This window comes from Manacus vitellinus, unplaced genomic scaffold (genome assembly GCF_001715985.3).
Source record: "Manacus vitellinus isolate BGI_N305 unplaced genomic scaffold, ASM171598v3 scaffold_81_pilon, whole genome shotgun sequence".
Lineage (NCBI taxonomy): Eukaryota > Metazoa > Chordata > Aves > Passeriformes > Pipridae > Manacus > Manacus vitellinus.
The window spans coordinates 1,258,401-1,284,287 of NW_021940822.1; the positions used below are offsets into that span (position 1 = coordinate 1,258,401).

Genomic DNA, 25,887 nt, shown 5'->3' on the forward strand with positions numbered 1-25,887 from the left:
TTCCTTTGCTTTCTATGAGCCTTAAGAACCGTGCCTCTGGTTTATATTCCCCTGACATCGGGGGCTTTAGGGATATATGGCATTCACTGAAACATTGATATTAAACCTTGAAAATGCAACAATAAAGCTGTTGAAGAGTACACCCAGTGCAGGTAGCTGGGTGTGCAGCTGCAGTGTGAGCTGCAGGTTTGTGCCCTGGATGGCAGGGATGTCTTGGAGTCCCATGAAAGGAGCCATGAACTGGCACTGACCTGTTGCCTTACAAAGGACACTACCATCTGTGGCACTGTGTGGCTGGTTCACCCAGAGACTCTGGAGAACCCAAATAAAGAAGCAGAAGACCCCAGATCAAATATCACCATTGGATCAAGAGGCACATGTAAGGGGCGTGAAGAGCATGTAAGTAACAGGCTAAAAACAGAGTAAAAAAGCCCAAAGATTCCTACATTCACCCTGGAGGCATTAGCTCAAGCTGTTATTGTTTTACTGCCCTGTGATTAAATGAGTGTAGTGTGTGGTGGGATCCAGTTGGGGCACCCACTGGTCCAATGGAGCTGCCCCTTGCGAAGGGGCTTTGGTCCCAGCAATGAAAGTCTGGGGTGGTGGGAGTGTGACTCCCAGAGTAGTCCTAAATGGACCACTCAGACAGGAAGGTTTCCTTAAAAAAACTAGCCACTGTATGTGTGTGTCCACTGAGAGCAGCAGTCGCCTCTTGGCATTTGCAAAAAACCACTGGAGGCAGTGCTTTACTCCTGGCACTGAACTTCACAAAATGTATGTGTTACAGGAGCTTTGCTTTTCAAGATGAACTCACAGACCAGCTTGGTGAAAGTGTTATGAGTGTTTCAATCAGACTTCAGAGCAAAAGCTCCAAATTTGTCATTTAACTAGAGAGGAAGGAAACAGCTGGGACGCTGCAACCTGGAGCAGGAAAGAAAAGCGAAAGAAAAGCAAAAGAAATGTGCTGAGTGATGTTTTTGGGACCGTTTTCAAAGTATGACCTAAGTGTCTGAAAACATACCCCAGGAAATGTCATCTTTGTGGTTTTAATGAGTTGTTAACTCATTGAGTTCCTCGTTTGCCCCTTTCTCTTTTTTTTTCCCTTCTCGCTCCCCATGTTCTTATTTTGATGTAATTGCTTGCAGTTCAGAATCCCAACTTGAAAGTCAGTGCTTGCTTAGCTGAGGTGCATCCAGGCACTGTGTGCCTGTCTGTGTGTGTGTTGGTGCACACACACACATGCTCTTTAGCCAGGCTGTTGGGATGCGTGTGTGTTTATATGTGCATGTGTTCCTTTTTGTTACCATCATCTTAGCTGAGGGTGGTGGCAGTGCTGGGTATGTGAATGTGCAGACATACTCCTGCTTGTTACCTCCTCAGGCAGTAGTGGTGGAGGGATGTGTGCTCCTGCTGGGTACGGGGTCGAATAAAGAGGTAGAGTGGAACAAGTGAAAAGTAGGAGGTGCTTTCTTTGGTTGCATGTTTTAAAAGCCATGATCAGGAAAGAGGATTTTTGTCTGACTGACCATCCACGTTAGTGATGAAAAGAAGGCAGCATTTTTAAAGATAATACCAGGGAAAATACTCCTCACTAGTAAACAACCAGTAGTGGAGTGTAGGAGTACTGGAGGTCCAGGAGGCTGTCAGACTGTCCTGTTGGAGCTCATTTTCCTTGTTGCTGCCAGTCACTGTTGCTGTCAGAATGTTAGTCATGTTTACCACAACTGGATATAGAGGAAGTCCTTGCAGTAGTTCCACAGGTCAAGAACATTTGCTAGTTATTGTCTTTAATTATAGGAACAAGTAAATCCAGATTTGTAATTTATCTACCAAAAAGTTAGTCACTTGGGGATATAACACACTGATCAGTTCTGGGCAAAACCATGGGGCGGTTGCCCTGGGATTTGGCTGAAGTGTTCAGAGCAGCATACCATTCTGATCACTGTGGATCGATCCTGTCCTGTAGAGATCTGCAGGGATTAGTGTGAGACCCACTGCTGCCCAGTACCAGCACTGAACACCCAGCAGTGACACAAATCTGGGTGATGCAGGGGTTGGTTAAGTAACAGATCAAAAGAGGATCATCAGGGACAGCCAAGTTGCTAAAGGAGCACCCTTTTAAAAATTATGTGCTCTTGTGCTGCAAATAAGTACATTTAGACTCCAGAACATGCATGTTAATCCCTATCGGAAAGGTAATGGTATTTTAGAAAGCACTGTTTTGAGAAGGGTTTGAGTTGCAGGCTGCAAGCTATACCTGAGCTAGTTGGATCTCTGAGTGCTGCAGGGGAGGAAAAGCAGAGGGTGGGAGGGGGTAACCACCTTCCTACATGGGGTATGAGAAGGACAAGGTGCAGAGTACAGTGTCTCACACTGTGTGAAAGAGATCTTAAAAGCTGGAGAGGGATAGAAGCTTTCAGAGAGAGAGAAGAAAGAAGCTGTCGACTGCCTTATCAGAGGTGAAAGAGCTGCCCAAGTGGGTAAGGCTGATCGATGTGCACTTATTCTTCCCTGAGAAAAAATACCAGGTACTGACAGAACTCCCTGAGTGCCTCAGAGAAGAGCATGAAGAGCTAATGAATTGATTAATTTGGATGAGGAGTGTGTTTTTACAGTGAGAACAACTGCCAGGTAGATATCCTCAAATTAAGATTGGATATCCGTATGGAAGTTTTAATCTTTTGGGGATAACTTTTCCATGCAGGTAACTAGATCAGTGCTGTAAGGAAAATTTGAGTAGATGTCCTGTTCTTGTCTTACATGTTCAAGCCTCATTTCTCTTTGTGGCTTGTCTAGGGACTAAGGACAGTCAAAGCCAGCACTGGTTAGTGATGGTGTTAGCTAAGCTTAGCCTCTTTGCAAGCTTTCCCTTAGTACATCTGGTGTAGTTGCTGTACTCCATCTTTTTGGTGAGCATTTAGTCCCCCCTCCCTGCCCAAGAGGCATCCTCTTTGTCTTTGGCCTTGCTCCCTTCAGCTCACTCCTAACTTTGACGAAGTATTTCTGGGGAGAAAGAAACCTGCCCCAGATGATAAGGTTTCTCCCTTCCTACAAGCAGAAGCTCAGAGGGGAAGGGTGGACAGAGATGGGATCACTTATTGTAGTGCTGGGGTGCACAGGGTACAAGGGCTTTTAGGGGTCTGTAGCCCTGGGTTTTGGCTGAAGGAATGCAGACTATTGGGCAAACAAGTGTACAAGAGCTTGTCTGCACTCCCAGCTTCCTGAGTTCTGGTCTCCACCATGCCCTGCTACCCAAATGTGAAGGACAGAGCAGCAGGGTTGCAGTCACAGTCCAGAAAATCTTCTGCACAAGCTAAAATTATTTTAGAAGAGAGGGCAGGGACATGGTAGGAAATGAGTGCTTGCTAAGTCCTAAACCTGTCCTGCAGTTTGGCTGTTTGTCCTTCCCTTTCCACTGTCATTCCACCTCTGGGCTGTTCTACACTGTTCCTGTACATTAGCAGAGCAAGAGCAGGGTTTTTTCCTTTAAAAATAAAAAAAGCAGGAGAGAATAGATTTGGTCCTTCAGGGAGCACAATGTGTCAGACAGAAATGTATTTGGTAGTAGCCAAATCTGTTCTCCAGGAAGGGTGGCCTAAATCTCAGGTCCAGCATACTGATATCCACAAAAGTCCTGGGTACCAGTGTCTGCAGCTGTGGAGCGTGGAGCACAGGGGCTGGCTGGCAAAACATCAGCGTGCTGGTGTTACTGGTAAAGATGTGTTTGGCCTGTGCTCCCTGACACAGAGTTCCTTGTAGGTACTTTCTGTGGGAGTTCTGCTGCAGGCTCCTAGGCAGGAGATGGGGTGGCTGGCTATCTCACAGGCACTGACTAATCCTTTGAGCAGCAAAAGTTGCTCTTCTCACTTAGCCTCAGGCTTCTTCCTAGCTTTTTCTTGCAAGTGCCACTTACCATGCTGAGTCCCCAGGTTTTTGTGGTTGTCAGGGTGGCTGCTGTATGAAGCTTCCTGTGAGGCTGCTTCCCGAGTCAGCTTTGTGTGGTATCGTGCAAGAGAAGAGCATGGGAACATTTGCCTTAACTAAGTCCAGGATAAGAGTGGATTTAAGTGCTTTGGTTTATAAATAAACAACATTGTGGCCAAGGTAGATTTAAGCAGAGCTGGCAACAGCCCTGCTTGGGAAGGGATCTCTTTACCATATGGCCTGCTGTTGGACTTCCTGTCTCCCACTAATCCCTTAAGCCTGCTTTAGCTCTGTTAATTTCTCTTCTTTCCTTTTTTCCCCAATGGTCTGTCTCAGGGGTGCCTGAATGCCAGTGTTCCTCGGCCAAGCTTGTGCCTGCAAGTGGGCCAAGCATCCAGGCTGCCTTCCGAGCACCGGGTACCATGTGGCAGGGCCCCAGGGATGGTGGTGCCTGAATGTGTCCCATTCTCTCTATCTTACAGGCTCTGCAGTCTGCGCCTGAAGAAACTCACGGTGCTGAAAGAGCTGGACAAAGAGCTGAGCTCTGTGCTTATTGCTGTGAAGATTCAGGTAGGCTCCTCTCCATGTTGCTGCCTGATGGCAGCAGGCCAAGCCTGTCCTTTTGCTCTCTGTGAAGTGCTGGTCTGCATGTCCCTTGCCTTGTGCCAATCAACCCCTTCTGTCTCGGTTAGCACCCCTGGGGAGATTTTGGCTCTCAGGCCAGTGGGACAGCAGCAAACTGCATGGTGCTGGTTTATATCAGGGATGAATTTGGTTAGGCACTGGGACAGAATGTGTCATGCCTTCCTGCCCACCTCAGCCAAGGCCCTCCTCTCAAGCTGCTGTTCAGACTTTGGCTTCCCACTGTTCCCAACCCTCTAGAAAGGATCAGTACTGGGTGGTTTCTGGCAGTGCCCTCCATCCAGATCACTCCCTGGGGAGTGAAGGGTGGGAAGGGTGCAAGGGATCAGCATCATCTCTGTGCATAACTTCTGCTGACATTTGTACCCTGCATGATCTCACAGTTCCCTCTGCTGTCCTCTCCCTTTCTCTGTGTATCCGTGCTAGGCCTGGTGCCTCTACTCTGAACCAGGCAGAGTGGAGGGGAGAGAGGACTGGGAATTTGCCACTATCCTGGTATGTGCAATCCCCCCACCCTCTCTGCAGCTGGTGGTGAAGAGATGGATTCCTATGGGTGCAGTTATATCCTTTACACCTGCCAAAGGAGACAGCATGGAAGCAAGATGCGTCTTGGGTGTATGTTCTCACCACAGCCCCTCTTACCCAACTAGGGTGCTGGTGTCCTTCCTTCGTTCTTGTCAGCTGGCAGGAAAGCTGCTGATCCCATTGAAAGCACTGCGAGGCAGAAGCTCAGCAGCTTTGTGCTCCCACAGAGCTCTTTGTGCTGCACACATTAGGATCTAAATCCTGGATTAATGCTGGAAGCTGCAGCATTAGTGGAGCTCTGGGAGCTGGAGTTTGTCTTCATGGCAGACCTGATTCACTTGCACAGAAGAAACAGAAAGCAAAATACGTGAAAGCTGGGGCCTGGAGTGAGGACAGCAGGAGGATACTGGGGTTTATGCATTATTGGTCAGTGTCCCACTTTGCTGATCTTTCCATCACTGTGTGTTTGATATCATTCAGGAGAGCTGAAAGCACTGGGACCTCTAAGACCTGTGACCGTTTGGTGCAGGCAAGGAAACAACCTGGGCAGCAGAGAGTGCCTGGCCCCTGGAAATGCAGAAGCAATCAAGGCTGGGCCACAGGTGGCAGCAGCACAGGACTGGGGGGCTGGGAGCCAGCTGGGAGCTGTGGGTCCCTCCTGACTGGGAAGGCTAGGTTGGTCTCACTTCTCTCCTGCACTGTTGGCCCAAGCTGTGTGTGTTTTGTGGGACTGGGTATCTTTGAGTTCCTGTGTAGCATCCCTTATGCCTGGACTGATATGTGCTGAGTGTGTAGGTCCTCAGGAATGCCCCCTCTCATGCACTGCAAATGTGAGACTGTGGAAGAGGCTGTGCAGTGGAACTCCAGCTCTTTCAAAGAGATCACCCCCATCCCTGCCACAGGCCAGTCTTGCACCCTAATGGCAAAAGAAATTAATAGGCTTCAGCAATTTGAAGCCACAGGGACTCTTCACTGCAGGAATGGAGGCCATGGAATGGAGGCTGAATTCAGGGACTTGATTTAAACATGGTCACCTCCTCTCTGCAGGGCCACATAGCTATGACTGCATGATGTAGACTCCCTGCAAAGCTGAAGAAAACTGAAGGAGAATGCTTTTGCCCGTGTTACTCTATGGCTTAATGTTGATTGTGGGAGTGGGGTGGATCTCTGTGCCTCCTTAGACTGCTTTCACCTGCCTGACCAGCCACCTTGGCAGGGTTTGGGACTGCTGGAAGGCAGATGGAGGCTGTAGGCAGCCTCAGCATAGCCTGCCTACAATGTGGCCTCAGATGGATCCATTCCTTCTGCTCTTCTCCTAGGTAACAGATGAGTCACACTAGTAAGAAGCTGTTTGAAGGCTGCCCAGTGAACGCTCCTGCTTCCATCTTTTGGATGGAAACAGCTGATGCATGTATGGAGGACCTGCAAATTCCCAAGGGGGCAGCTGGGGACTAGAGGAAAGGAGAGCTATATTTTCTCTTATTTCAGTAGCAGCTCTGTTGGGTTCAGAAAGTTGCATGTTGGGAAGTTGCTGCTCTGAAGGGCAGATTGCATGGAAACAAAACTCTGACTGTGCCTGAATGGTGCTGGCACCAAGAAAACAGCCCCAGTGCTGGAGGCAGTCTGCTCAAAAAACGTATGTTACTCAAAGGACAGTGTAAGCCTGTCTGGAATACCTGATCTCACAGCGATCATGCCCTTCTGGTCTTAAAAGATAGCTTCCAGCTGTGCCATGTGTTACCTGCTCCTTCTTCTGAAAACACCACTGTCAAAGGACTAAGGGAGCTTTCTACGTCTACAGGACTTACTCATTTCCCACAGGTTATTTCAATATATAATGTTCAGTGGCCTTGAGTGAGAACTGAACTACGTGAAAAAGGGGATTTACTCTTGTATCATTTGAGTGGTCTTTAAAACTTTATCCCTTGTTATTTGTTTTAACAGACTGGAGATATCATAGGGCATTTCCTTCTGTGTGGTGTTCAGCATGGCCTTAAGAGATTTGGATGTGCCTGGCTCAGCTCCATAAAGGTGCAGATACCTGTCTTGGTATCATAACTGATTATGTCATGAAGGGAAACAGGGTGTTCCCTCTCGACAGAGAGACTATAGTTCAGAAATACCCTATATTGAGCCATGAATAGAGAAAAAAATCAAAGAAAGAAGAAAGCAAACCCCAGCACTCCCAGCACTTTCAGCTCCTGTGACAGGTGCTGCGGATGCAGATCGTCCTGCAGCTGCTTGCAGGATACAGCTGGTGACTCAGATTCAAACCTTGGTACTGCTGTAGAGGGATGATATTGGCAGTCACTACACAGCAGACCAGAGTGTGTGCTACAAAATAGGCCAGGCTAAGAAGTTCATTTGCCTCTGACAGGCCTGCCTGCTGCTCCAGCCCTGCTTCCTGCAGGAACTTGGATTTTTTGCTGTTTCTTGCTATGCAGAGTTTTCTGTTTATGCTTTGTTTGTATTCTCTTTGCAACCACTTGTTTTTCACTCCTACCCAAGTAATTTCAGCTACACCCCAAATATGCTGATGATATTAATGGTCTTTTCCCTCCCAAAACGCACCTTTAGCTTGAATTCTGGTTAGTGCTTTGCTGTATGCCTAAGGCCAGGTCTCCAATATTATGTTAGTTCTCTCTCCTTTTCCAGGTGTGGCGTGCTCTTCTAGTTTCAACCGTGTTATAAACCAGACCAATCAGGACAGATTTATACCTGAAATTGGGAATTGTACCTTGCAGACCACACTTGGGCATCATGTGCTTGTGTATAGTAGTGAAAGCTCCTGTATGTTTTCAGTTTTTAGGTGGTGAAGATCTGTGGCCATGACCTCTCTGTATTGTTTTTCACTTCCTTGACACTCTGTTATCTGTGATTTTTCACTATAACAGTCTGATATTAAGTTTTCCTGTAGTACTCATAGGGATACTCAACTGTTGTGCTGAGAAGTTGGTCTTGCCTGACATTACTCAAATTGCAGAACAGCTGTGCTACATCAGGTGCCCAGTGCTATGTCCAGTAGAGGTTTGAATTTCTCAAGAGATGGAGAATCCTCAGTATTTCTGTGTTCTTGTGCTTGCATTGTGATAGTGAAGCAGCCTTTGTCCCAGTCCTTGCAACGCCACGTAGATGTGGCACTGGCATTTCACTGAGGGACTGGATTCACCTAGGATTGAGGCTGGACGTAGTGGTAAATGACAGTAAGGCACAGGACAGCATCGTTTATTAAACCTTCACTCGCTGGACACACCACCCAGGCTATCCTCACCTTTTCTTTGCCATAACTTGTTCCCCCAAAATAGCATCTTCAAGAGTAATTGCAGTAGTATTTGTGTTTTGATGAAAGAATGAATCTTTGGTGGATAATCTCTCTGCATCAAACAGCAAATGGTCACTCTCGTTGTGACTACCTGTCATCTGTTATCAAAGAAGGGTTCAGGAAGGAAGAGTCAGTGTGTTCTTGGCCAGGAATGCTCACAGATGGTAAAGGGGATGTGCTCCACCTCCTCTCTTCAGTTTTAGGAAGACCTTTCATAGGAAAGCCTTGGTCCTGGCACAGACTCTGGGAACAGCATTGCAGACAACTTTTGGGAGGGTCTGCAAGTTGTGCCACCCTGCAGCCAAGAGAGCCTGTTGCATGAAGACAGCATTTTTCATCCCACAAGTCATTCAGTTTCTCTGTCAGAAGCCAAGACATAGAGATAGTAAAGATAGGACAGAAGTAAAAGAAAGAGTTGGAGTGGGTACATAATTAGAGTGCTTCTCTTACTGTCCTTCTGGGGAAAAAAACATATCTATATGCGGAGACATAAGGACTGTTGCCTGAGGAAAAGACTAGGAGGAGTTTTCTGAGACACAAGATGAGCAAGCAGAGGGACCCCTGTTCTCCTGGGACATCCTGACTTGGTCCCAGAAGAGCCATTCTGCCAGCTGTTCTTAGACAGGGATCTGTCTGCACAGGGTCTGTCTACTGCAGGGCAGAGATGTCTCCCTTTCCTGGCCAGGCAGTGTATTGGGACCCTTTCCTTCCCTCTGCATGGCTCCCTCTGGCTCAAGTAGTGTCCCCTGCACAATATTGGACTTGCACTCCCCATGCAAAGAGCCAGATTAAGCAAAACAGTCTTGTGAAGAGCAAGTGCTCCCTGGCAGGCAGGCAAGTAGAAGGGACCTCTGGCAGCTCAGGAGAAACTGCAGGCTTTTGCAAAGCATTGATAGGTGTGTGTAAGGTGGCTCTGTGAGGTGGAACAGAACAGAGTCATGGCACTGTCTTCTTTCCTTATGGACTGTGAACACCATTGACTTGTGTGTGTCGTGCAGTGGAGTCTGTGGTTGAGCTTAGCTTACAGTGTGTGTCTGCCAATCTTGTTGTAGGGTTCAAAGCGAGTCCTGAGATCAAATGAATACGTCCTCCCACCTGGAGGCCTGATGGAGACTGAGCTGGAGCTGACCTTCTCACTGCAGGTACTTGGTGTTGCCTAGTCCCTTGGGCTTTCTTACCTGGCACTTTTCAGCAACCACAACACTGGGGCTAACAGTGAAAGGCATAGTCTCTGGGGAGGGGCCTCCTGTGATTGCCCATGCTCAGACCATAGCAGCACAGATTCCTGCTACAGGCCAAGTGCTCCGTTGCTCCAGGGGTTGTTTTGCTGGGCATCGGGATATGGAGGATGATGGATAAGTGCAGGTGGCCTTTGAGGAGCACCTCAAAACTTGGCAGGTCATATCCTGCTGTACATCAGCACTGAGGAAGAGTTTCCTACCTGTGTGTCATGCTGAGCCCTGCCCTCATGCTGCCATTCCTTCCCCAGTACCCACATTTCCTCAAGAGAGATGGCAACAAACTACAGATCATGCTGCAGCGGAGGAAGAGGTACAAGAACCGCACAATCCTGGGCTACAAGACTCTTGCAGTGGGCATCATTAACATGGCCGAGGTACAGGGAGCTGGGAACAGAGGGGAGCCTCACATGGCCTTCCCTGTGCCAGCACTGGGCACAGAGCTGGGCTGGTGGACAGAGCCTCATTGCTGGGAGTGCTCTGGCTTGTTGGTGGGTTATAATATAGAGGAGATGGGCTGCCAGCTGTGTCATCCTGTCAGGGACCTTGTCTGTCTGTCTAGGTGATGCAGCACCCGACGGATGGTGGGCAACTTCTGGGCCTCCACAGCAACATGAAAGATGTGAACATCCGAGTGGCTGAAATCAGCATCTACTCTTTGTCTAGTCAGCCCATTGACCACGAGGATGGGAGCGTCCCCTCAGGTCCTAAAATCAAAGCTTCAGGTGTGTTAGCGCTCAGACCTGAAGGCGAGCGTTTGGGACAGGACATGGGTAACAGTGTGTACCCCAGTGCCTGCCAGCAGTACCAGTCATTTCGCTGGAGCCACGACAGGCATCATGCTTAGCTGGGCATTTGCACTGTCTGCTTTCAGATCGCTCCCCGGACATTGATAACTACTCTGAAGAAGAGGATGACAGCTTCTCCTCAGAGCAGGAAGCCAGCGATGATGCTGTGCAGGGTCAGGTAAGGGAGGCCTGGCAAAATGGCTTATGTCCTGCTCCTGTTTCTGGGGCCAAGAGTTAGGGGGTTGAAGATCTTGATCACCCTGAGCCCTCTCATCTCCCTCATGAAACATTTGGCATGGTTTCAGAGGGCAGAGAGCCATAATACCTGACAGCAGAAAGAATTGTGGGCTGCTGTCAAGTCCATGGTGAGGCAAGGGACTTTGGAGAGCCATAGGTCTCAACCATCTGTCTTTAGAGGTGTCGGGTCTGCAGCAGAAAACCACTGCTGAGCCCTCCTCAGTCTGGCACCATGATTTTCTCCTATCTCCCTGTGCTAACAGACCAGAGACTGCTCACTCTCTGAGAGAGAACAGAGATTTTAGGAAGAAGTACTGTCTAGGTCTGAAAATGGTCAGAGATTGCTGACTCATCCCAACCCTGTGATGATCTATGTCACTGTGTTTGCTGTCCTCTTGTTGTGGTTGCCTGTATTTGGGGCCAAAGAAAGACTTGTGGTAGCATGCTGATCAAGCATGAGGACAAACCCTTTTCAGGGTTGTTATGACCCACCCCTGAAGGCAGGTGTAACTGAGGCTCTTGTTAATAGATCCCTTGGGGCAGATTAGAGTGAAGTGACAATGAATGACTGGTGTTTATATATATATATATGGCAGGTTTATTTCAGAACACTTTGGTTGCAATGGAAAGGAGGAATGTAGCCATTTTGGTTATTATTATCTATAGTAATATAACAATATAAAAGTATAAAGATATCACTTAAGAAAATATGTAGGGAAAAGAAAGAAAGGAAAGAAGGAAGGATAAGGGTAGATAGTGGAGAGGAAAGATATCAGCACCTGTGGATCCAGCAATGAGACTTGATTGTTGCTTGGTCAAAGTGATGGTCACAGTCTTGATCTGTCAGAGGTGGGGGAAGCCCCCAAAACATAGAGTTCAATGGCTTAATATATGCTTAGGTTTAGGTGTGAACACCCAGATACCTCCCTGGGCGGGAGGTGGGAGTGACACAGTTTTACACTCTGTTGCAACACTGTGGATCTGTTGAAACACTGTGGATCAGTCTTTTGGTGGAAGGCCTCAGGAATGAGTCTGGTGGGCTTTGGGGGACTTTGAGGGTTTATGATACCTTCTAAGACGTGACAGCTGCCTCTCACATCAGTGTAGTTGAGCCAGTTATGCCTCATCAGAAGGATCAATACCTTCAGGCCTACCTGTGAATGTCCCGATACCATCCTGGGGTTTGGGGGGGTGGAGTAGGGTTTTACAGCTGAGCTGGTTGTGTAAGGGGGGACACTGGCATTATCCCACCTAGCAGGATCTGCTTTTTAGTGTCCTCTTCCCTTATCTGGCTCAAAATCCAGTTGCTTAGCAGAGCTTGATTTGTCATGGTCATCCTGTGGTGACAGATGCTCCACCCCCTCTGCTCCTGAGCTGTTCTTATGCAGATCAGAAGTTTCTCCACCACACATCCAGGAACTCTCTTCCTCCCCTTCAGGTGCAAACCTGGCCTGGCAAAACACTCTGCTGCTTTTGCAAATGACTGATTGTTTGAATCGTTAATGATTAACATTTCACTCTCTCACAAGGGTTCTCCAGATTACCCATCCCAATGTGCTGAGTTAACACATCAGGGTCCCATGTCCCAGGGAGTTGTGCCTTTTGTTAAGGCTGATCCCTGGAAAAAATGTTTTTTTTGTGACTCTGTGTGCTGTACCCTCTGAACTAACTCTGGAGAGGGGAGAGCAGGAGAACAAGACATGGTTCATGGGGAAGGCTGATGAGTGCAGAGAGCAGAGTTTTAGCTTGCAACAAGGAACGTTGCAGAAAGTTGCTGTCTCTCCTCTTATTCTTGCTGGTACATTTATCTCTGGAGGGGCCTGGTGGCACAGGTGCTGGGAAAGAAGGTCTGTTGGGGTACAGTGCTAAGGAGGGAGAAGGAGCTCCATGGAGAGAGGTAGCGGAAATAAGAAGCAAGACTCTGGGAGCAGAGTGGACCAAAGCTTTTCAAAATGGAGGGCAAGTGTGGGGCAGGAGAACTAGGAGGTGCTGCTCCCTGAACTCAGTTGCTCTGATGTGCTGTGACTTTTTTACCTGCAGGATCTGTTTGATGAAGAGGATGACTTGAGGAAAACCAAGAAGGCTAGGAGGAAAATGATCCGAACCACATCAATGACCAGAGTAACATCAGCATTTACAACGTGATCAAAGGGATGGAAGGGATTCACTTTGTCCCCTCCCTGAAGGCAGTGAGGGGCATTGGGGAGGGGGAATGATGGCCTTGGTGCAAAGCAGGGGAGAGCCCCCTTGGCTCTGAGAAGAAGGAACGAACCTCTTGCCATTAATGAGCTAGCTAGCTTGTTGCTCAGGGCTGTACCTCGATTCATGGTCTGTACTGTGTTTAGCCTGACTTCGTATCAGTGATGATCTGTATGCAACACAGTTTTAACTTGCTGCTGTGACATGGTCTCTTTCCTTTCCTGAGGAAGGGGAGGTAGGCACAAAGAAAGGTGAACGATTAGCAGCTCCTCTGCCTATCTGCAGAAGGGAGGAGCTGCTCTGCCAACCCCTTGCTCTCCAAGCTTCTTCTCATCCCTGTTGACTTCAGCCCTGTAGGTGTCTGGCCACCTTCTTCCTGAGTTTATTCCTCATCTTTTCTTGCTCGAAGGCAGTATTCCTCAAACAGATGATCTGGGGAGAAAGGAGACTAAATGGAGTGCTATTCCAGCCTGTAGCAGAAAAAGTATGAAGCCTTTCATCCCCCCTCATGCCCAGACAGTGGCTTCTTGTGGAGTACAGAATTAGTCCAAATCCTACAGCAAATTTAAAGAGTGAGAGAGATCATAGCTGACCTTGGACCTATGGAGCTAGAAAGGAGCTGACAGCATGTTAGAGACAGTAACTGTGGCCTGTATGTTAGTCATCTTGGAACGTGGTTTAGTAGTTTTGCTGATCTTTCTGATCTTCTTTTGTTTTAGCAACCAAACTTCAAGCAGAAATTTGTGGCTTTGCTGAAGAGGTTTAAAGTGACAGAAGAGGTAAGAAGCAAGAAGGCTGCCTCACCTGGGAATGTCTCTGGCAGATGTATAGATGTCAGAGTGCTGGTTCCCACTCACTGGGAGCACAAGGCATGAGCTGTAGCTGCTCAGGGGTGTGCCAAAGGTGGTGTGAGACATGGCATAGACTGGGCCTTGGCTTTTCCAAAGCCTTCTGCCTCAAGAACGTAGCTCTGAGCATTGTGCTAAAATCAAAAAGCACCTTTCTGTTGGGGAGAGGTGCCCAGGGAAGAAGGCTTCGGTCACACACTGACTCTGCACCAGGAACTGGCATTGTTGGGGCAATACTGACCATGACTGAGAGCAGGCTAACATCAGCCTGGGGGTAGCTTGCCTTGACTGAGAGTCTGCACTAAGTGTGCAGCACAGTCAGTGAAGGTCCTCCCAAGTGTCTTAACTGTCAGTAAGTATGATGGATGTCTGAGACTCCTTTGGATGTCATGCTCGTGGCACCCTCCTTTGGCCTAATGGCAATGTCACTGGATTTGTCCACAGCCTGGATTTGGCTCTCTCAGGTGACAACGGTGCCATGGTGTGCCTTGTGACTGTCAGGCAGTTTCTATGTGCCTGTTCTGGGATGCAGGTAACTCTGTATCTCTTCACTGTCCTCTGGGTTTGGTCCTGCAGGTCCTGGACTCTGACCCTGTAGACCAGACCCGGGAGGTGGAGGAAGACCTGGGCTTGCTCTATGACAGCCTGGAAGAGTGCAACAACAGTGACAGCGGCCCAGAGATTGAAGACAATGAGAGTGTGCACAGCACACCCAAGCCCACCCTGAGGTAAGGGTTGAAGGGAGTCCCTGGCCAACAGCAGTCTATTGGATGTGAAGAAATGCCCTCCGACACTTTTCTGTTGCTTGGGCTAATGCAGGCATTGTCTTGTCTCCACTCCTATTGCCATCTTCTGTTGGCACCTCTAGCTCCTCACTTGCATATCCTGTTTAATAAATTCAAAACTGCCCATAAAATCCATCTTCTTTCACACTTAGTCTCATTTTTCTGCCAGCCCAGCATCTGACACTGGTCTGCTGGAAGAGTACCTACTTGATCTAAGCCCCGGCTGCTCCCAGCTTTCATATCTTTCTGCCAACAGTCCTGGTGTTTTCTGGGCTCTCCGCACTGAAGCATGAGCACTTAGTGACTGCCTGGGCCAGTCTTTATGTCCCTGTGAGATGTGCATGCTGTGTTCCCAGCCTTTGTGAAAACGTGACTAGCAACCATCAGCAATGTTCCTCATCCCATTCCCCAGGCGCTGGTGACTTGACTTGCTCTGCCAAGTACTGCTGACTTGGCACAGAAGTCTCCAGTGGACCATGCAGTGAAACCAGGCTTTGTTCCCATGTGATTTGCGATCACCTGGCCTCTCTGCTCACGGCTCTTCTGCTTTTGTGCTGTCTTTTTGTGAAAAGGTCGCCTTTTACTGTCTTTCTACTTGACTGCCTCATAGTGCATTGGGTCTCTTCTAGCCAAGCCAAGCTCACTTGACATTATTTTTTCTATAGATTTATATATAGAATCATAAAATGGCCTGGGTTGGAAGAGACCTTAAAAATCATCTAGTTCCAACCTCCCTGCCATGTAAATATATATATTATATATATATATATATATAGTATTTAAATATAATTTGGCTTAGTTGGTATCCTTGCTGAAGGTACTTAGCAGGAGTAGCAGACTTGGTTTGCTGTAGGCAAACTGTTTGAAATTAAATCTGCTGGATTCTGGAACCCATGGGGCACTGGGGAAAAAACAGGGACATGACAGAAGTCATGTTTTTCACAAACCCGCAAGTCATTGTGAAGGAGAGAGCAAACATGTGGACAAGGAGCTGCTTAGATGATCTGCTTGACTCCAAAAGGAGTTTCACATAGTCGCTCATCAAAGGAAACAAAGGTGCTGTGGGAGAAAAAGGAAGATGGTCAGATAACGCTTTATGTATGTGAACTATGTGAAACTGTAAGAAAAGTCTGTTGAGTGTATTTAAATGTAAGACCTCCAACCTGGTTCTACTTGCAAACGTCTGGTCACTGGGACAGCATCCCAGAGTGAGCACTGGTTTCTGCTGGTACCTGTTGTTAGAGTCTTCTTGGGCTGTTTGGTGCTGACTCTGGAAGGACAGCCTATTGGGCTTTGACGTGTTCTTCAGCCTGTTCACAAAGTGTCCCTGGCTTGGTTTGGTCTCTAGTGCCTCAGTTTCTGGCAGTGCTGTATATATCCCTTGAATTCACATTACTGTGTCTGTACTTTTTCTAAGGAGATGTGGAAGCTGACTGCCAAGGTGTTTAATGTAGACTTCATGGTTCCCATGGTTCCTGCATAGCCTTCTCAGCTGGTGAGACCTTCCAGCCCAACCTGTAAATTCGAGGTGTGATCCTCATGTTGGATTTATTGTCATAGACAGCCTTGCTAGACGCTGTGAAGGTCTCTGTGGAGCAAGGGCATTAAGGTAGTCCTTAATGGTGAGCAGTTGCTGGTGCCCTGGATTGGGCCAGTGGTGTTGGGAGCTGATAGCTATCCTTTTGATCAGCCAGGGAGGCTATGCAGCTGTAGGCTGCTCCTGCACTTGGGCAAAACTGGAGGTGGAACTGAGGCTGTTAGGTAAGTCCTTAATAGTTAGACCAACTGATTGTAGATCAAAGGTGAAGGAACAAATGTCTCCATAAATGACTGAGAAAATGAATGGGGAAGAAGGGGAATAAATTTGCTGAAAATGGAAGGACACTGTTCAGAAGGGCTAGGGGAGAGAAGAGATATTTTATTAACAGGAGACATAATTTATCCCAGTGTGACCTGGAGAAAATGTCCCATCAGAGTACAATTCTGACTGTAAATCTGGAGCTCTGGTAAACAAACATGTCGTGAGCAACTGGTCACTGAGCCAGTGAGGGGAAAATCGAGCCTTGACTTGTCCCAACCAGTGTATAAACACTGCTGCTGAAGAGCTGCCCTGCAGTGGGAACCATCATATATTTACAGAGATGGAATGTCCTTTTAGTAGCAGTAAAACCTGACAAATACTGTCGTACCTGGCACTACAGTGTGCTGTATACAAAGGAGGAAGCATGCTAAAAGGAAAGTAAAATGAGGAGGAATCCTGCAGAAAGCTGCAGATATGTCCAGATGAGGACAGTAGAAAACAATAGAAAGAAACTGATAGAGTCCTAACAGAAGAACTTCTCTATGCCTCTGTGGCCATCCCTGGAAACCTGCAACTTGACGTCCCCATCTGTGCACTAGGCGAATCAGGAGAAACATTTCCTGGGAGTTAATGAACACATACACACAGCTTAGAGGGAATCTAGCTCAAGTCTCCTGCAGGAAAGTCACACGTTGCAGATGGACTGTGGTTGCTGTAAGGGTCCTGGGAAAACTGGCAAGTGAGATTCAGTGATAGAGCCTGCTTGTTTCCTAAAGATTGGTCTTCAAGCAGCCCACAGGATATGAAGGGGGTCCTTGGCAAATAAATAATGTGTGGAAAAAGGGTAAGCAGAGGTGGAAGCTCACACTGTAGCGGCAAAGACTGTCCTGGCTGCCCCAAGAGAGTTCCTCTGTTGACCGTGGTGATTTGGAAACAGGACCTTGGAGTTGCACCCTGCAGCTCTACCAAAAGGTCAGCTCAGAGACTAAAAATAGGCAGATTTAAGTACTGTGCTGAGGTGTGGTTCTGTGTGCAATACTGTGATCTTCAGAGCCTTGGGAAAGGGGAAAGCAGAAAGAGAAGTTGGAAGATACGGTTAGAAGTGTGCTGCAGCAGCAGGCAGAGGCAAGGAGCCATTCCTGAAAATGGGGAAGCAGAAGGGAAGGTAGCAGAAATCTGTGGAAGCTGTGATGGTGCAGAGGAGGCAGAGAGGTTCAGCAGTATCTTGGAGTTGTGGTTTTACAGAGACTATACTATACTCCAGTGAAATGGCGGCAGTTCCTCACCTGCACTGCAGGGGTAGGGGATCACTTGAGGGAGAAAGCACTGCTGGCTGGGAGATAGGGATGCTTCCTTCAGCTCATCAGGGTTGCAGGTGGCACTGCTGGCAGGTCTGCTCCTAGCCTGTGAGTTGCCTGGGCACTTGGGTGTCTGGCCCTGTGTCCCACTGGGGGCCTTTCCACAGTGCTCTGTGCTTGGGACAGGCTGGTGGGGGTGTGCTGGGATCATGGTGACTTTGTTCCTCTCTTATTCCTGCCTTTTTCTCTCCCGTCTGTCTGTCTGTCCGTTCGTTCGTCTGTCTGTTTCTCTGCAGGCGTTTCTTTGAGGGAGTCTCTCATTCTGGTTCCCAGACTGAGATCGGCAGTCTGCACAGCCAGAAAGGGCAGGATCAAGAGTCGGGCAGCCCTGTGAGTTACACCACCACCATCACCACCACCTCTTGCCCCCTTCCCTCCCCAGCCAGCCCAGCACCCCCACAGTGCCTGCACTCTGAGACCACAGCTCCTGGCAGCACCTGCCTGGGGCTGCTCCTTTCCTTCTTTCCTCCTCTTTTTCCCAGCGCAGGCAGACAGGTAGCGATGGGGGGCATCCTCTGGGGCTGGTCCCAGGGGGACGCCGGGCTCCCCTGTGGGAGCATGTGTTCTGTGAGGCCAGGTATGGGTCACTGGCACCTTCCCTGCTCAGCATGCTCCATCCTGCTCTGACCCCACTCCCTGTCCCCTAGGGCGAGGCAGACAAGCGGAAGCCAGGAGCACAGCGACCACAGGAAGAGCCAGGAGTGGAGATCCCTGCAGTGGTGAGTATGGGCTATGAGATGTGGAGCTCTCTCAGGCCCCACCTTGTTTTCTGGAGTACCAAGAGTGCCCACCAGCCAGGGAGCAGGGCTTGGGAAGACAAGTACATTGTGCTGGAGAGCGGCAAGAGTGGAGGGAATGTTAGGGTCTGCAGGAGATGCAGCCCAGTCCTCTCGAGGCCCTGCAGCCTTGGCTCTCCAGGCCTGTCTTGGATGATGGGCATCCATGGGTGCAGGGCTGCTCCCTGCAGGAGCAGAGAGAGGAGTGTGTATGAAGTGACTGTGTGTGGCCCTCAGGAGCTGGCTGCAGAGGAGCCATGTCCACGGCTGGCCCCCACAGAGGCTGCCACGAGGGAGGGCAGCGTGGATAGACTGGGCCCTGGGACCAAAGCTGAGCTCCCCAGTGCCGTGTCCCCCAGGTAAGGCAGGCCTGTGCCCCATGCTGGGGCTGCATGGGCCCACGCTGACTCCCTGGAGAGAGTGGGGATTGGTGGAGATGAGATTTCATCAACAGTTTTGCCTCTCCTGCTTCTCACTCACAGCAAGGCAGAGAGCAAGCAGTTGTGGCGTCCCCGCAGCACCTCTGTGAAGGACCGGCAGAGCTCAAAGGGACAGGGTGGCCGTACCAGCAGCCTGGACAGTGAGAGCTCTCCAGACTCGTGGCACAGCACCCAGGTGAGGCCCTGGGAACAGTCTCAGCTGGAGGCTTCTCATTTGAGAGCTCTGCCAGGTCTTCAGCCATGGGCAGTGTCCAAGGCGGCTGACTGGGGTTAACCTTCATGGTGATGCTGTCATAGGTGCCCCGAAAGTCTGTTTACGATCAGCTGAACCAGATCCTGGTCTCAGACGAGCAGCTCCCCGAGAGTATCGTGCTGGTGAATGTCGCTGAGTGGCAGGGGCAGGTGAGTAGGCGTGATGGGAGCTGGATGCATAGGGACAGCTGTAAGCAGGGGCCTCAAGGATTCTCCCAACCATGGCAGGGTGTCCTAGGGAAAATGGCACTAGCTGTGTCCTCCTCTCCCCCAGCGTGGCCCTTCCTTCAGGGAGACAATGCATTTACACAGTGCCGAGCCACATACAGAAGAGTCGCATGTGTCTCCTCTGTCACGTGCCACATAGCAGCTCAGTCCCAGAAAGGCTGGCTAGTGGACTGTACCTTGGGCCCTCACTGCTTGGTCCTGGCTCCCAGGAACCCCACGGGTCAGAACTTTGCTGGATGCCCTGGCAAAAGGCTCCCTTCCTCTGTGGGCACCAGGCCCTGGGAAGCAGCAGAGGTATTTCCCACTGAGAGATGGAAGAACATTGCCTGCCATTCCCAGGGAGCATTAACTTCATTGTCAGAGCTGGGGTCTCCAGACATGGGGGCATGTGAGGCCTTCCTGTCTCATGCCGACTGTCCCTGTGAGGTTGGGCCCAGCCCCTGATGAGCACTTGCCTCCCCCATACCTGGAGGAGTTGACCGCTAAAGGTGAGCAGGGACATGTACGTATGTGCAAACATGCAAACAGTTAGACAAAACACCTCTGAGACCCCTTCAGGATCCTGCAGCTACATCTGATATCCAGAAACAGTGCTGGAAAATTTTATGGCAGAAGGAAGGGCTTCTCGGTAAGGGTGGTGAAGTCTTGACTCAGGCTGTGCATTCTTGACATATTCCTGCTCTGGCACTTGTCCTGGATAGGGAAAAAAGGATCAATGCCCACTTCCAGACCCCATCGGGTATCTTCTAAGCCCCCTTGTTTAGCACGACTGCCTGTTTTACAATTGTTGAACTGCATGCAGACACCTGAAGAGACACAGAAGGATTTTGGAGTGCCACAGTGGGGGAGAGCAAAAGGAGGGAATGAGCAGAGGTGGACTGAGCTTATAGCTGGGCCGTGCTGTGGGATGGCAGAATTTAAATCAGAGTGTCTCTGGACCAAACCACTTATCTCAAGGAGCACAGCCTGGTTCTTGGGACGGTTTTGCCCTTGCCATGGCAAGGGTGGTGACTGCTGTGCTCAAAGGTGAGAGCAGAGGGCTGGGGCAGGCAGCCTCTAGGGCAGAGCTGGGAGGAGCAGGGATGCTCAGGCATGCAGCCATGAATGACCTGATGGTTTCAGCCTACCCACATGGCATGGGTGGGGACAGGGGTCCCAGTTCTATCCCAGAGGGCAGGGGGGGCCAGCACAGCCATGCCCCCAGAGTGCCTTAACCTGAGCTCTCTGCATTGGCAGTACGTGAGTGAGCAGCTCCAGGCGCACAAGCAGTTGGTCGTATCCACCTGCTCCGTGGCGGACATCCAGGCAGCCTTCAACACCACTGTCTCCCGCATCCAGCGATAGTGAGTACAGCTTGGGCTCAGCCTGGTGGCACCATATGAATTGAGAGAAGGGCTCGGTATGGCCGTGGCTCCCCAGGGCTCATTAGGACCTTTTGGGGTTGTGGATATTACTGTAGAAACAAGTGTAGACCTGGGGAAAGTGGAGTATCCCGGTATCCCAGTATCCCAGTGCTGCTTTTGCCCCTGGCAGTGCACAGCAAGCTGGAAATTCTCAGCAATGGGATTCTGTCAGTTGGCCTGGCAGGGCATGTCCCCTGGCCCGCCTGCTGAGCCACTACACATCCTTCATGGTCTCCTTTTCTCTTCCTTTGGCAGCTGTAACTGTAACTCTCATATGCCTCCCCCGGTGAAGGTGGTGGTGGCAGGGGACCAGAGCTACCTGAGTGTTGTCCTCCGTTTCTTTGTGGAGCAATTGGCCAGCAAGACACCCGACTGGCTCAACTACCTTCGCTTTCTTCTTGTGCCGCTGGGTGAGAGCCACTGTGAGCCTGCTCCCAGGGCTGTCCTCTCCTACCTCCCCAGATTCCCCTGCCTGGAGCCAATGCTGCCCTTCTTACCCACAGGCTCTCACCCTCTGGCCAAGTACCTGGCCTCAGTGGATAACAAATACAGCACTCTCTTCCTGGACACGGCATGGCGGGAGCTGTTCAGCAGGGCTGAGCCACCCACCGCAGGTGAGGAGCAGGGCAGGGTGGCATCAGCAGTGCCCTGATGGTGAGCCCAGCTGCCACTGAGGCCCTCACGGCTCTTTGTGCCCACAGACACTGTGGACATTGCAGGCCGTGTTGCCCAGTTCATCGCTGGAGCCAGCCTCTCTCACCAGCTTCCCATCTCTGAGGCCATGCTGACATACAAGCAGAAGAGGTGAGCGTGTCGCCAGGACACTTGTCCTCCCTCATGTGGCCCCAGTCTGGGCTGTGCTCAGGACAGGGATGTGGGACATGGGACAAGTGAGTGAGGCTCAGCATTCCGCTGACAAGCAACGTGGTGCTGAGGGGAGCTGGGGTTCCACAGTGAGAGCAGCACCATTCCCTGCCACCTCCCGGTGTGCTCGGCCCCTCCAGCATCTGTGGCTGTGACAGTCCCAGTGGTGGGGACCAGCTGCCAGGACTGGGATGGGCTGGGTGGGGGCTGCAAGCTGGTATTGTGCTGCCCGGGGGTTGACGCTCGTGTTCCAGCTGCACTCTCACCTCTCCCTTCTCTTGGTTTCTGGCACTCAAGGAAGAGAAGTCTCTATTTTGATTTTTATATCAGGTATTGGCTTGTGCTTGCTGTGCCGCTGCCTGGCCCCCCCCACCTTCCCCCATGTGCGTCCATCCCTCTTGCTGTGCAGAGGAGCCGTGACCCCAAAGTGGGGCAGGGCTGCCCTCCCGCATGCAAGCCCTTTCCCAGCACTGGAGGGGACAACTCCTTGCCTCCTTGTGTAGTGTGCCCTGTGCTGCCATGTTGGGGACAGGGGGTCCCATGGGAGGGAGGGCAGAGGAGACTGTGCCAGTGGCTGTGAGCCAGCATTGACCCCTGCCAGTGCGGGGGTGCCTGGGCACAAGGATAGTCACATGGCACTCGGTGCTCAGCACACCCAAACCCTGACCAACCTCTCTTCCTTCTCCAGCCCCGACGAGGACTCCTGCCAGAAGTTTGTCCCCTTTGTGGGGGTGAGTGTTTTGAGGGGCCAGCAGGCCACTGGGGCTGAGGAGAGAGGGGCAGTGCGCAGCCCTACTGATGCTGGCTGTCCTCTGACTCATCTGTCCTTGCAGGTGGTGAAGGTGGGCCTGGTGGAGCAGTCATTCAGTGCCTCTGGTGAGTCCTTGGGAGCCCAGCTCTCTTCTCCACTGTGGGAGGCCGTTGTTGGGGTCCCCCAGCCCCCACAACCCGCACTCTTCCTTCGCAGTGGACTCGGATGATGCCACAGTCTGTACCCCCTCCCTGCTGAGCTCAGCGCCAGCCACCAGTGGAGCAGCTCCCTATGGCAAGGAGACCGTGAGCACTCCGCCACCCTCCCCGTCTGTCAGCAGTGGCCTCTCGGGTGCTGGGTAAGAAGGCAAGCCACACTTAGCCTGAGGCAGCAGGGGCTGGGGTAGGAGTATTATTGCTGCTCCCTGGGCAGGCTGCAGCTGGGCAATTGGGAAGGAGAGGAGCATGGGCAGCACCTGTGTGCTACATGGTGCTGCCCATCTTGCCCAGGTCTCTGAGCCCTGGTGTGGAGGTAATGGGCCTGCAGGTGGACTACTGGACAACACAAGGGCTGGACAGGAAGAAGGAGGGTGACAAGCGGGAGACGGGTATCAAGAACACACTCAAGAGCAACTTCCGCTCACTCCAGGTCAGCCGCATCCCTGGCACAGGGGAACTGGTGCCCCCCAGCACCATGGCCATGACTGTGGTCACCAAGGAGAAAAACAAGAAAGGTAACCAAGCCCACTCTGGGTGCTCTCTGGCTGTGGGGCCACAGTGCTTTGCAAAAAGCGTGGGAGGGAGGACAGGGCTGAGAGCTGGCCCAGGAGGGGCCAGTCAATAAGCCAGCCCTGGGGCAAGGCTCCCACCCAGCGCCAGGTGGGGACATCTTAACATTGGTCTTGTCTGGCCTTGGCCCCTAGTGATGTTCCTGAGCAAGAAACCTAAAGAAAAGGACTTGGAACCCAAAAGCCAAGTCATCGAAGGGATCACACGCCTCATCTGCACAGCCAAGCACCAGAACACCATGTTGCGAGGTGAGGGAAGGTATAAGCCATTTGGGGCTGTAGGGGGGCAGACCAAGCAGCAGAGGCTGGCTGTGGCAGGGCTGTGCCTCACTGCACCCTCTCCTCTCAGTCTCCATAGATGGGGTGGAGTGGAACGATGTGAAGTTTTTCCAGCTGGCAGCACAGTGGCCAACACACGTGAAATACCTCCCTGTGGGTATCTTTGGCTACTCGAAGAGTGTGTGATACATGGGGGCATCCCTGGAATGGAGCTGCAGTGGGTTGCAAGAAGAGACAGAGAAATGGACATGCTCTTGTCCCCATCTTCTGTGGCCAGTCCCTGCCTGCTCTGTGGAGGGGGGATACCACACCTCCACCCTGTGGGCCAAGACCCGTGAAGGTGAGGCCAGTGAGACTGGGTCCACGCACCCTCCAACACCAGCCAGGGCACCATGCCATCTGCCTCCCATGACCCCCAACAGCAGCCTGGGACAAGGGTTGGCACCAGCCAGCAGGGCCCCAGGAAGGGCTCTGGGCCTCACTCTCCACAGATGCACCTGCCAGGCCACCCTGCAGCCAGCCAGGGCCCCAGCTGGGCTGGGCCCAGGCAGGTTCCCCCACGCTGCAGCCACCCAGACTGCTCTGCAGGGGGCAGGTGCTGAGCAGGGCCCGCAACGCCTGTGCTGCCCCTTGCCAGCCCCACTGCCAGCCTCATGCTGCTGTGCCTGGCCATGCCCTCTGCAGCAGAGCCTCAGCAGCTTTTCCAGTCCCCCTGCAGCCCTGCTGCTGAGGCTGTCCTCTTCATTCCCCCATCCCTTCCCAACCAGCCCTACCCCAGGGTGCTGCCAGCTGGAGGTGTGGCATGAGGGCACCTGGGTTTTTTTTTTTACAAGATTCTATTTTTTTTAAATTTATTGTACGGTTACTTTTCAGGATTAATTTTAATAAATTAATGCTGGTACCATTATGGCAGGGGGGGTGTGGTCCCCCATGTCTCAGGGCAATGGACCAAAACACAGCGGGGGAGAATAAATGTGGGCAGGGTGCAGGTACTACACCCACTCTAGCAAGCACAGCAGTCAGGGCTGCCTGACCACAGCAACGTGGCCTCACCACACTCCCAGCCATGAGCCAGCTGAGCTCTCTGACAGACTGTGAACCAGGACTGGATGGCACTTGGCTCATTTATTTAAATAGAACCCACAAGGAAGAAACAGACTAGCCCCAGCCTGAGTCCTCCCAACCAGGTCCTCATCTACCTGAATGTGGAAAATGTCTTTCTCTTTTCGGCAGAGGCCAGGCTTGATGCCATCTTGATCTCTACAGTCTGGAAGGCAACCTGTGGCTGGACCTGGGAAGTGGGGGGTGTTGTGGGTTCAGCAGAGATGTATTCCAAGACATGAGGCCTCCCCTCCTGGCGCCGGAGATAGCCCTGGTTCAACAGGTGCAGGACACAGGACAGCACGTCCACGCTGTGGCAGCAGAAGCTCAGAAACTGCACACCTGGCCCCAGTTCACCCTTTTGACAGGCATCAATCACCTATGGCAGCAAGGGAGCCCCACACTGCAGTGTGCCACAGCACCCATGCAGCCCCTCTCTGCCCCCCAGGACCTTCGTACCCTGAACACCAGGTTGTCGACGTGGAGCTGCTTCTCCACCTTGAGGATGCGGGTGATGAGGCAACAGAGGACATTCCTCTTCCTCTCCAGGGCGCTCACCTCAGCCCTCTCTGTCCGCAGGTATCTCTGCTGAGGCAGCAGCCTCAGGTGGTGGCCAGAGGCCTGGGCCAGGGCTACCTGGTTCAGCCGCAGTGCACCTGGAGCCAGCACCCAACCCAGGGTCAGCCAAGCCTCCAGCAGGGCCTTGAAGGAGCCCCAGGACACACGTGTGGCTGCTGGACCCAACCTGGGCCTCCTCCTGCTGCCCCCACAGTTGGCTGCCACAGCCCTGTCCCCCACACGTGGCCCCAAGCAACAGCCACGCACACAACCCCATCCCTGTCCCCAACCCACACACAGACCCAAGACACAACCATCCACACTGACTCGCACCCCAAGCATGGCCCCAAGCCCCAGCCCCACACACCACTCCCAACCCTACACCTGGCCTAATGGCCCCAACCTGGCACACAGACTCGCACCCCCAGAAACACCAGACAGACCCACCCCAGCCTACTCACTTGCCGTACAAGTTTGTGCACCCCAAAGCCCAGCACCTACTCAGGGCTCAGAGCAGCACCTCCCCAGGGGTGCCCCAGCCCCACATTCACCTCCCAGTGTGCAGCTCTGCACCAGGACGCCCTGGCCGTGGGTCAGCGGTGTCAGCGCGTGGTGCACCAGGTCAGCAGGGAGCCCTGTAGCCTGCAGCAGGGCCTCCACAGTCACCTCCTGCAGCAGGGCATGGGAGGTGAATGGCTGGCCAAGACCTACACCAAGGGTGTCCTGTGCCCCAAATGCTGCTGGAGACCCCACTGGAAGGGAAGGGAGGACACAGCCCTGC

General features: G+C 51.6%; 2 protein-coding genes across 2 annotated transcripts in view; one reads left to right on the forward strand and one right to left on the reverse strand.

The window, feature by feature from the left end:
- LOC103756895 (phosphofurin acidic cluster sorting protein 1-like) overlaps nt 1-24,354 on the forward strand; it is a 59,911-nt gene extending 35,557 nt beyond the window's left edge. Inside the window, 24 exon segments of the mRNA XM_029964865.1 lie at nt 4,407-4,494; nt 9,466-9,555; nt 9,903-10,028; nt 10,214-10,376; nt 10,526-10,617; nt 12,717-12,797; nt 13,595-13,654; nt 14,300-14,451; nt 17,904-17,997; nt 18,315-18,386; nt 18,681-18,802; nt 18,926-19,058; nt 19,181-19,285; nt 20,600-20,706; nt 21,022-21,176; nt 21,270-21,380; nt 21,468-21,570; nt 21,928-21,960; nt 22,319-22,361; nt 22,464-22,506; nt 22,598-22,739; nt 22,891-23,114; nt 23,304-23,417; nt 23,518-24,354. Coding sequence (XP_029820725.1) covers nt 4,407-4,494; nt 9,466-9,555; nt 9,903-10,028; nt 10,214-10,376; nt 10,526-10,617; nt 12,717-12,797; nt 13,595-13,654; nt 14,300-14,451; nt 17,904-17,997; nt 18,315-18,386; nt 18,681-18,802; nt 18,926-19,058; nt 19,181-19,285; nt 20,600-20,706; nt 21,022-21,176; nt 21,270-21,380; nt 21,468-21,570; nt 21,928-21,960; nt 22,319-22,361; nt 22,464-22,506; nt 22,598-22,739; nt 22,891-23,114; nt 23,304-23,417; nt 23,518-23,633 — 2,569 coding nt within the window. The 3' untranslated portion in view covers nt 23,634-24,354.
- Nucleotides 24,355-24,553: 199 nt separating this feature from the next.
- The window catches only part of LOC115307993 (cullin-9-like), a 15,636-nt gene continuing 14,302 nt past the window's right edge, over nt 24,554-25,887 (reverse strand). Inside the window, exons 4-6 of the mRNA XM_029964857.1 lie at nt 25,658-25,858; nt 25,008-25,204; nt 24,554-24,927 (exon numbers count right to left, since the gene is read on the reverse strand). Of these exons, the coding sequence (XP_029820717.1) occupies nt 24,643-24,927; nt 25,008-25,204; nt 25,658-25,858 (683 nt within the window). The 3' untranslated portion in view covers nt 24,554-24,642. The remainder of the gene's footprint in view (nt 24,928-25,007; nt 25,205-25,657; nt 25,859-25,887) is intronic.